Below are 11,783 nucleotides of genomic sequence, written 5' to 3' on the forward strand. Positions count from 1 at the left end.
TCCGAAGACTCAACAATACTCTCAGAGAAGTCCAAGAATGGCTATCAACGAACCACCTCAAACTCAATCAGGGAAAAACCGAGATCCTCCTCATCTCCAACAAGGAAGAAAACCCGCAAATTGTTGATTGGTTGAAAGCTATTGATGCCCTCAACGGAAATCTCAACTGGCCAACCTCGGTCAAATCACTGGGAATCACCCTTGACCACAAACTATCCGTGACCAAGCACATCAAGAACTCCGCCAAGAGCGCTTTCCTCAATCTGAAACTCCTGAACAAAATCAAACCCGACATCCCTCTTACTGACCTTAAACAAGCCACCCAAGCCCTAGTGTTGTCCAGACTGGACTATGGGAATGCAGTCCTCTCCGGTACAGCTCGCTCCCACCTAGCCCCACTCAAAACCACCCTCAATGCAGCAGCCAGAATGGTCACCGGAATCAAAAAATGTGACCATATATCTCACGCACTTAGAGATCTACAATGGCTCCCAGTGGAAATGCGGGCCAGCTTCAGAACGGCTTGCCTCACACACAAAGCCCTGCACACAGGGAAACCGGAATACCTTGTCTCCAAACTCAAGAAAGCGGGGCAATCAAGAAGCCTCAGGAGTTCCAACTCCTTCTTACTCAATCCCCTGAAAATGCGGGAACAAAAGACTGCAACCCGCTCGTTTGCAGGAAACGCTACGAAAATCTGGAACGCCATCTCAGTCGACATCAGAACCACCCCCTCCTTTCCAAAATTCAAAAGCCTCCTAAAAACCCTTTACCTCGACCGCGCCTTCCCGAATGCAATCACGTGACGCTCACGCCTCCTCCAGGCAGTCACCTGACTTCGCGCCCCCTCCGGGCAGACATCAAACATCACACAACCACTACCTACCCCATGCCCTTCCCCGAACTTTCAACCCCTGGGTCGGCAGCGCTAAGAGAAAATTACAGCACAAGACTTGCCTTCCCTAGGCTTTGAGACTACCTCTTGACCCCACTACCTCATGGCTTCTACTCGGACCCCTCGACCTCTCTACCTCATCGACACACCTTTGACGCTCAGCAGAACTGTAAAATTTGAACTCTTTTGTATTTGCAAACCATGGCACTGTTCTGTATTTTGTTGCCTCTTCATCATGTTGTAAAGCGCTCCGATACCCTCGGGTCTGGCTAGCGCTATAGAAAACCTCTAAATAAATAATAATAAATAAATAATCGTTTCTTTTGAGCGTTCTTTCATCTCAAACTTTATTCACATCACATCTTCTGTATACATTTGTAAAAGATACATCTTTATTAGTTTGTTTAGATTAATTACAACAAGCTAACATGTGTTTCGAGGGGGGAACCCTCTTCTTCAGGGCTGATAGTTCATGTAAATAGTTTTTCATAGTTCATGTTTCCAGTTAGGTTTTCATAACATGGACATTTTCCTATAGATATAGTTTTCATTGCCCCATTCTAGTATCTGCAATGCAGCCGTATAGGTGAACTCTCCTCCAAGTTATAGCTAGCTTGAGGTCCCCCACTTAAAACACTAGGAGCCTGATGGCTTACATTCATGTATTTCTCTGTGTGTGGATCTGTGATGCGCTGGGTGTATACACTTGGATAATGAGATGACTGCATGATATTTTGAACACTGGCTGTTACAGGTGCTTTAAGTCACACCAGGTCCCTTATCCTGGCTTTTAGATGATGGTATCTCTAAGGTTGGAGACCTCACTGTTTTAGAGTGTGTAGTGCACTGCACAGTTTCATTGTTTAAACTACCCATATTCCAATACAGGTGCATTTTCGTTTGTGTGTTCCTTCTCCTTTTTTAGGATTCTCGAAGTGGATAATCCCCACTTTTCAGTTAACTCACCCGGTGTAGAAGGGTTGTGTAACTATCTCTTGATCTTGCATGGAATGCGTGCGGAGGTATAACTCCTGCTCACTATAGGTGAGGAATACAAGGGTCTTAGGGGCCTGATGAAATCTGTCGACTTAGAATAGACACACTGGCTCGGTAAATGTCTTAGGGCCAGATGTAGGTAGCCAAATACCGGTTGGTAACGGCCGAATTCGGCCGTTACCGACCGGTATTTGGCTTTTGAGATGTTGGTGGGTAGTTATTTACAGATTCGGTAAATTTACCACTTCGGTATTTTACAGAATCGGTAAATATACCGATTCTGTAAATCCATATGTAGGCGACACTCCTAAGAGTGCCACAGGCCCTTAAGAGTCGGTATTTTACCACCCAATCCTATTGGGTGGTAAAATACCGAATTCAGGTGTGCATGCACATCTGTGCAATGTGACACACAGACATGCCCTTAGGGCATGTATGTGTGCCACATGTTACACGTGCCTGTACTTGGGGGTGTCAAAGTGACACCCCGGATTCGGTATTTACCGATTCTGTAAATACGTATTTCCCATTGATTCCTATGGGCTTCAAGGCCCATAGGAATCAATGGGAAATACAGAATCGGTATTTACAGAATCGGTAAATACCGACTCTTACAGATTCGGTAATTTTTTACCTACATCTGCCTCCTTCAAATTTACCGACTCTTAAATACCGATTCGGTATGAGTCGGTATTTAAGAGTCGGTAAATCGGAATTACCTACATCTGGCCCTTAGTCTCATGTAATGCTTTTAACCATATCCGGGCCCTTCTTATTAAAGAATTGGGTTAGGGTTCCCTGGCTCAGTAAATGCCTCTTTGTGCCATATTATGTTTTTTTTTTTTTTGCTGAGTTCTATATAGCGCGAACTAGAACCGAACCGAATCAGTTATCAGAGCGCTTTACATAGCACCAGTTACGTTAGGACACACTTTCATTTTAGGCACGGGGAGATTAAGTGATTTGCCCAGAATCACAGGGGGTTTTTGGCGTCGTTACCGAGACTCGAACCGAGTTCCCCAGGTCCGAGGTCGAGCGCCTTAGCCGTTAGGCCAACTCCTCTCCCCACTTTTTAACCATAGCACAGGTCCCTTCTTATTAAAGAATTGGGCGAGGGTTCCCCGGCTCAGTAAATGCCTTTTTGTGTCATGTTATGTTGTTAACCATTCACAGGGCACATTTTATTAAAAATTGGGTTAGGGTTCCTGGGAGATATTTTTAACCTTTTTTTTTTTACCTAAGATCCCGTTAAGAACATAGAGAATATCAAAGTGCTCCGTGCCAGTTGGAGGTTGAGCCCACCTGGCAGTGAGTACCTCACTAGGTGAGGACCCGATGATGAAGCATGCCACATGATTAGCATGTGGGTGAGGGTGCTATAAGATCACATGTACTGTGTCTGGTGAGTACTAAGGAAGAGGGCATAATGACTGTTTTGGAGAACCCTCCACTTTTGGTTCATGAATATACGTTCGGGGAAACTGAGGGCCTTTCCCACATAACTGTTCCCCACCCCTCATTGATTTTGGTATTAATTTCAACAAACTAATAAAGATGGATATTTTAAATAAAACTATACAGAAGATGTGATGTGAATTAATTTTGAGATGAAAGAGCGCCAAAAGAAACTATAACGATTTAGAGTTAAAGTTCATCATATACCTTCTTCTGTTGGATTATAACCAGATCAATTATATGTCCCGAACATGTAAAACACAACTTCACCTAATGAAATGATCTTGGGTAAATCCCTTCCTCTCCCAATGTCTCACCACTCTGTTAGACCTGACATCTTAAGTGTGTACTCCTCTCAAACGTTCTGCCTTCACCCCTCCCATTTTCTGAAATTATTTTTGTTGGCATTAGGACTCTTCACTCTACTACTGCTAACCAATGCAAAATCGCTTGGTCTCTCCTTGAAAATATGGTGAAATTGGTTTATTCTCAATTGGCACACTTAACGTACTTGGGAGACCCTTGTACTACATGTACTCATAGCCTGTAAATTGGATGCTACTAGTCTGTCTGCAGCACTCATTGTGTCACCCACTAAGTAGCACCTCTCAGAAATTAAGGATGAGGTGATGTAGAAACCAGCGATCACTTAAGGCGATTAGGGTCTGCTTTTAAAGGGGACTAGTTAAATGGATGCCACCTAGTCTCGTCTGTGTAGAAGACCTTACACCACTTAGAGCCATGCCTAGGATGCAGCAGTTTTATGCTTCTTATGAGGTAAAGTGTGAATTGTCCGACCTTGACCATGACTTTAAATTGTTGGCCCAGGTGCCCCTTGGTGCCTTGTAATGCCATTTAGAATGGCTGCTTCACCTTAATGCCGAACGCAGAGGACTTCGTCAATCACATGCAAGTTGGCTCTTTCCATGTTGCACCTTGGTCAGAATCAAGAGTTTGTATTTGGACGGGAAACGGCCACTACAACGAGGCCGTTTCAACGAAAACCATAACCACGCATGCATTACAACGCATGCGTGGTTACAACGACTGCCTTTACCACGCATACTTTTACTACGATGTACGTAGTAAAGGCATGTGTGGTAAAGGGTAAAAATAAAAAAGGGGGGCTTGCCCCCCCAAAAATAAACCACTAACCTTTAGAGGAGATGTGCAGGAAATCGGCGGCGCAGGAGAAGGAAACGGCCGTTTTATTTTCTATTTATGACGTCACCACGGAAAAAACGTGGAGAAGGAAAAGCGTGAATATAGTATTCCGTTGTAACGCATGCGTGGTAAAGGCATGCGTTACAACGGAGTTCGTTGTAAGATCATACAACCGTAGGAAAGTATTGAGAAGCAGTACACAGAACGTAGAAAAAGTTGAGAAGTATGAACAATGGGTGTAAATTCAATAAATCGTGTGAATAATGTTTTCTTTCATTCATATACGCAAAAGCACACATGATGGTTGTATGATCTTACAACGAACTCCGTTGTAACGCATGCCTTTACGCATGCCTTTACCACCAACACCCATTGTTCATACTTCTCAACTTTTTCTACGTTCTGTGTACTGCTTCTCAATACTTTCCTACAGTTAAAGAATGTATTTTGTCATATGCGTGTGCCCAGTAGATTCAAGGAAAAGGAGACAAAGAGACATGCAAGCTTAGCACCAGGGCACTCTTCCGGGTTGCTGCGCGCTCTACAAACCCTAATCTATCAATCAATGCATTTATTGTTGAATAAAATGTAACATAGTCAAAAAGGGAGAGTTTGTTATATCCATTCCAAGAGTACGTCCTAATAAGAATGATTTCCAAAAACATACATACAAGTACAAAAACAAAGCATATGGTATCAAATTGCATTGCCTTCCCAACCAGGACAGCGAGACTTGGACGCTTGGAGTGCTCAATTCCACATTTCTGCTAGCCATTTCTGCAGGTTACTCTCTGCATTAGGTGGCTAGATTCAGGCCTGCTGTGCTTGAAACAACATTCCACAAACATTCTCCATCACTGATTCATAGAACTCGTAGTATTTTTCTTAGCAGTGGGGAATTGACATGTGGGGAAGCATGTCTCAAAGTCGCCATTTCCAGACAGTGTGGTGGTACAGTGTCCCTACATTGTCCCTGTTGTATCTCCATGGTAACGGCACATGTAACAGTATTTTTATTATACGTCGATAGTGGATCAGTATTGTATGTGTCATGCAATATAATGGTTATTGGGAAAATGCAGTCGCTTTAGATGAATGAGCAAGCACATTTACACTCTTTTTCTACACTCTACATCAGAGGTCATGAGTTTAGCTTTACTCAAAATAATGTTGAAAGCTATTATATAAAGACTGTGCTCGAGCCTGTCGTGGAGAAATGTGCCTGTGACATTCGAGAAAAAGCTTTTAAGGAACAGTCTGTGTCAAGGTAGCAGCGGTGACATACTCACAGACTCTTTGCACTACATTGAAATAATAGAGACTGGGAGTGGCCCGACCTACAGGCAAGGAGAGGGCTGGAAAAATGCAAGCATGATGAGCAGGAGTGTGTGTGCACTGTTTAGAAGGCTCCCAATCTTGGCAAGATTTCGGTGCTAATGTAGGCGATATCTAGGAATGGAAAGGAAGGGAACCGAATGAACTAATTCCACCTCAGATTGCATCAGAGATTGCCATCAATCATGTTGCTAATTTTCATATTATGTACATGTATTGACATAATTTTAATCACCGTAATGCTTCTATCTGCAGCTATGCCTTTTCATATATCCTGCACTAAAATGAGGCAATATTCGGAGCAAGGTGTTCCAGTAACCCACACTAAATCAAATGTATTCATGACTGTCTCTGGCAGGATTTGATTGTTACTCAGTATGCATTATCTCCAGGTAACTTGTGGGAGATGCACTCATTCACCTCTTTGGGATTCAAGTATCTTCAATGTAAACTGTAGTCCTCAGCCTCTCATGGTGGCCACCTCTTGAAATTATGTATTTTTGGCTGATCCACCGAAGGATCTATTTTATTATTAATGTGTGTGCCCAGATATCTTAAACATGGTGCTCTGTCTGTGTCACCGGCCTCTCACTTTTCTCCTCATAACCATGATATTCTCTTTTATTCACAACAGTTTGAGCGATGCCAACATGGAAGGTGAGTTACCTACGAGCTCTCAGTCCTATGCAATGCGAATTCTGGCAGAAGGTTTCTGAGACAGTGGCTCCTACAGTTCTTTGGGTATGGGGATCTCTGTATGTGACTTTTGGGAGTCTCTGACTCTTGGTTTCTGTGGATGAGGGTGTCTGCTCTGTGTCCTCTACTCCTCCTTGCCCTCACCAGAGGAGGTAGTAAGTATATGTGTCTGTAACTCAAGGACCTCACTTGGTGGTGGCATCTAGGCCTTTGATTCAATTATGTATCCTGATGTGGGTATTTGTGTTGTGACACCGAGAGGCCTTTGGGTATCTGTGATTGTGACTCCCAGAGCTTTCTGGCTTAGGTTAGATCTGCCTATATCTGGGCATCTATGTCTGTGACTCCTAGAGACCCCAGGGTGTGGATATCTGTGTCTCTTGTCTCTTTGAATGTGGGTTCCTTGCTTGCTCTCTGGTTGCAGGTGTTTGTGCCTCTGGCTCCCAGAGCTGTCTTGATGTGGGTTTCTGTGTGTCTGATATCTGGAGGTGTTTGGATCTAATTATCGGTGTCAGTGACTCCCAGCGCACTCTGGGTGTATGTATCTGTGTGTGTGACAGCCAGGGCTCTCTTGATGTGGGTATCAATGCCTTCGATTCTGAGAGGTCTCTGGATGTGGATGTCTATGTCCGTGACTTATAGGGCTCGCTGGATGTGCCTCTGACTCCCACAGCTCCCTGGATATAGGGCGGTGTCCCTCAGAGCTCTCTGTATGAGTGTTTCTGTGTTTTGGACTCCAATAGCTCTCTGGATGTTTGCATCCTTGTATGTAACAATGTCTTCGATTCTGAGAGGGCTCTGGGTGTGACTTGCAGAGCTCTCTGGATATGGGTATTTATGTCTCTGACTCGAGAGCTTTCTGGATGTTGGTCGGTGACCCTCAGAGTGCTCTGGACGTTTGTATCTGTGTTTGTGACTCCAATAGCTTTCTGGATGTTTATATCTGTGTTTGTGACCTCAATAGCTCTCTGGATGTTTGTATCTGTGTCTGTGACACTCCGAGAGCTTTGGATGTTTATATCTGTGTTTGTCACCTCAATAGCTCTCTGGATGTTTGTATCTGTGTCTGTGACACTCGGAGAGCTCTGGATGTTTATATCTGTGTTTGTCACCTCAATAGCTCTCTGGATGTTTGTATCTGTGTCTGTGACACTCGGAGAGCTCTGGATGTTTATATCTGTGTTTGTGACCTCAATAGCTCTCTGGATGTTTGTATCTGTGTCTGTGACACTCGGAGAGGTCTGGATGTTTATATCTGTGTTTGTGACCTCAATAGCTCTCTGGATGTTTATATCTGTGTTTGTGACCTCAATAGCTCTCTGGATGTTTGTATCTGTGTCTGTGACACTCGGAGAGGTCTGGATGTTTATATCTGTGTTTGTGACCTCAATAGCTCTCTGGATGTTTGTATCTGTGTCTGTGACACTCGGAGAGCTCTGGATGTTTGTATCTGTGTCTGTGACACTCGGAGAGCTCTGGATGTTTGTATCTGTGTTTGTGACCTCAATAGCTCTCTGGATGTTTGTATCTGTGTCTGTGACCCTCAGAGCGCCCTGGACGTTTGTATCTATGTTTGTGACTCCAATAGCTCTCTGGATGTTTGTATCTGTGTTTGGGACCTCAATAGCTCTCTGGATGTTTGTATCTGTGTCTGTGACCCTCAGAGCGCTCTGGACGTTTGTATCTATGTTTGTGACTCCAATAGCTCTCTGGATGTTTGTATCTGTGTTTGTGACCTCAATAGCTCTCTGGATGTTTGTATCTGTGTCTGTGACACTCGGAGAGCTCTGGATGTTTGTATCTGTGTTTGTGACTCCAATAGCTCTCAGGAAGTGGGTATTTGTACTTCGACTCATAGAGTTTCCTTTTATTTCGGGGTACACACTTTTTATTAATGTGTGAATCATTTTACTGGAGTAAAAACATAATTTTCAAATGAATCTTAAAACATACTAATATGACAACTGTTTGCCCATTGGTCAAGATCATGATCTGTGAGAAGTTTACCATACTCCGTAATTACAGGTTGTGGTAAAGTTCACAAACCTGTTATTTTACATATTGGCATCCTAAACGTGCCCTTGTTTGCCGGTGGAACTGTACTGAAAATACTGAAGCATAATGTGGTGATGTTTGTAAGTTATGCCTCATTTTAAGGAGCTCATAAGTGTTGAGAATCATCGCACCCATTAAATTCTGAATCCTGGGGAATTGGTTTTCTTTAGGTCCAATAATTAACACATACAGAGCCAGGGCACTCATGTTGGAACCCATTTACCTAAATGAGGATATATATTTAAGACGTAAACAATGTTACCTAGAATGCAAAGAAAAATAAATGAAGGAAGGCAAAATTAAATGTATTTAAAAAAGTCAAATTAATGTCAAATAATGCCTGGAGAATACCAGGGGAAAAGTTCATCATAACGAGCTACATACTGGCCACATATATTACCGAAAATATTTTATTTTTCTGAGGTGCAGGAGAATGATTTTTCCAAAAAGTCCAAACATTTAATTTCATCTCTTTAGTTATCAACTGACATTTCTGATGAAGATTTCAAGCTTCCAAGTAGGAATGACTTGGTCACCATTAAACCTTTAACGAGCAATTTTTGATAAAGAAGCTATTGAAGAAAAGTCATTTCAGTCATTTGATCTCTTGAGTCAAGACTAACGAAGCACGACTCAGGATGCTTTCACAAAGTTTCACTTGATATTCCACCAAAATGTGAGTAAGAAAACCTACATCCTCAACATGAGGGAACCGCCTTTAAATTTAATTTCCTGATCTTTCATCATGTCCAAAATCATCTCATGATGATTTTTGTTAAGTATAAATAGTGCTCCCTGGTTAAAACTAGTTTATCAGATGCTCCCCAGGCAAGAGAACCAAGATGTTACTCCGGATGAAGTTATCTGTGACACCCGGGGGTCTCACTTTTGGTATGTTTTCTGCCACAATTAACTCGATCTTATTCTGCTCCATGGTTCACGAATTCAGTTACAACCCACTTCCAGTTCAACCTTGAATTAAATCAAATATAATAAGCCGACCATAGGATGGAGTAACATTGTAGACAACACAGATATCCTGCAGATGGGAACTCCGGCACTTCATTATCAGAAAGCATAAAATTGCTCTCAAAGAAACAAATAAACACTACTTTGCAAAGTTCTTAGCGGTGGAGGGTTGACCTAGAGTTCTTTAGTGTCGTAAGTCCTTTAACTGATCACAGCAGCTAAATCCCCCACTCACTACTACTTAGGGACCCTCGGTGTGTCAACACTGTGAGAATCAGAATTTCTTCTTCCTTGTTAAGATTAAAAAGCAAGAGATGGCCGCAACTGACAAATGGCCTTCATCTCTCTGCGTCACGCTGCTCTACTAAGCAGCCTTCTCCACAGGACGTACAACCCATTCTGAGCTTACTCAAACCCACGCACTCACTCGCCGATCCCGAACTAACATGGCTACTTAAGCGTTTCACATCCAACTTCATTTGAATCGTCAGTCATCTAGTCAACCTCTCTTTCAAATAGTGGTATTTGATAGACCAGTTAATAAAAGATGTGTGATCCCCCTGTTGAGAAAATTTAATATGGATCCTACTATCTCGGCCAATTATAAAATAGAGTAATAATGAATTTATATGAACAGAACACCAGCAAACAAAGTATTTAATATATCAATTTGCCTAACCCAATGTCCTCTTTGGTTTTCTTTCTTTTCTTTTCTTTTTTTAGAAACAAAAACAAACAATAAGGTAGAGTAGGAATCAAAATTAAAACCCAAAAGCAAATAGATTAGCTACAGAGACGTATAATTGCCTTTCTGTGGAAGATGGGTTTATGTGAAATTCAAATTTCTGAAGGCTACTGCTGCAGAAACATTTGATTTATCTGTAAGTGTAAATCCCAAAGCGTCCCGCTTAGCCTTGAGAAAATTTCACCCTCCCAGTGTTGATATCTGTACCCCAGTTGTATTAGAATATACGTCTGCGATGTTGTAGAAGACTTTACACATTGTTTAAGGGTTATTTGGTAAATGTCATGAAGTTGCTTCTTCTTTCTAAGTGTCTCATGTTGTCTCTCTCTAGAACGGATGCAACTTCCCACCAAGCAATCAGTGGGCCTACATTGTCTACATCAACGAACAAGAAAAAACTTGCAAGTTGCAGAGTTGGGGAGAAGGTGTCCTCTTTCTCATCAGACATTGTTGTGGGTGCTGAAGGACAGACATTGTATGGAGGTTCTATGAAAGGAGGGACAACTCTTTGGAAAAAATCAACTTTTTCATCCAAGCCTTGGTTGTCTCAAGAACTTTACTGCTCTTGTGTCTGTCCTTCTAAGAGCTCGATGGAAGGTTGACCTTTTGTCTATTAGTGCCTATGAGGGTTTTGCCCACGGGAGTGGCCACCTACGTTGCCAAAAAAACAGAATGCCCATGTGCATGAGTTGGATATCTGAGCTCTACTCTGTTGGTGATGGGCATAAAACAGAAAGGATAACAAAAGAGTGAGATAAGAGTGGAGGAAATGGTGCTGGCGCGCAGGAAGTGGTTACCATTTCCCACCTGATGGACCTTTTTGGCTGACTAAACGACCTTGAGTATCACACCATTCATGATATGCGATTAGTAGGACAATAGGAGGACTCTCCAGCTAGTTGGTTCTCCACATCCCTGCCAAGATTTTCTCTCGCAGGCCTCCCTGTCACTACTATGAAATTGCTCCTTTCTCTTAACTACTGAAGCCTTGAAACAAACTGCATCTGCAAGGTCAACAGAATAACACATTTCGATATTCATGCCTACTCGAATTAGTTTTGTTAAACACTATAATGTGCACTTCCATAACATGATTTTATGTGTATGTATATATACACAAAATTACTACAAATATACAAAGTAAATGAGTCATTACATATGCAATGCACTTTAAAAAAATGCTGCATAACTTGAAAGATGAGTGTAAATATGTATGATAACTAAATGTCTTCATGGTTAGGCTGAACATTAAAATGCACACGTTTATAAATCTCTAGTGTACTATAGTGAAAGCATTTCAATAATATATTTGAATACTTCACGTCACATTAATGAAGTCTAGCCACACAGAGTATGAAGCTTAAGGGAACATTTCACACAGTAGCTCAACACACTCTATACACATCGCCCTCATGCAGGGCCTAGAGACACCTTGTATATAGGACAGCCTATAGGGCTTTATTCCACATAGTT

The 11,783-nt window shown here is 42.3% G+C and overlaps 1 protein-coding gene across 1 annotated transcript in view; it reads left to right on the forward strand.

Moving 5' to 3' along the window:
* The window catches only part of LOC144756139 (uncharacterized), a 51,482-nt gene extending 39,902 nt beyond the window's left edge, over nt 1–11,580 (forward strand). Inside the window, exons 7-8 of the mRNA XM_078645706.1 lie at nt 6,480–6,502; nt 10,642–11,580. Of these exons, the coding sequence (XP_078501832.1) occupies nt 6,480–6,502; nt 10,642–10,912 (294 nt within the window). The 3' untranslated portion in view covers nt 10,913–11,580. The remainder of the gene's footprint in view (nt 1–6,479; nt 6,503–10,641) is intronic.
* The last annotated feature ends 203 nt before the right edge of the window (nt 11,581–11,783 follow it).

Source organism: Lissotriton helveticus, chromosome 5_1 (assembly GCF_964261635.1).
Source record: "Lissotriton helveticus chromosome 5_1, aLisHel1.1, whole genome shotgun sequence".
NCBI classification, from domain to species: Eukaryota; Metazoa; Chordata; class Amphibia; order Caudata; family Salamandridae; genus Lissotriton; species Lissotriton helveticus.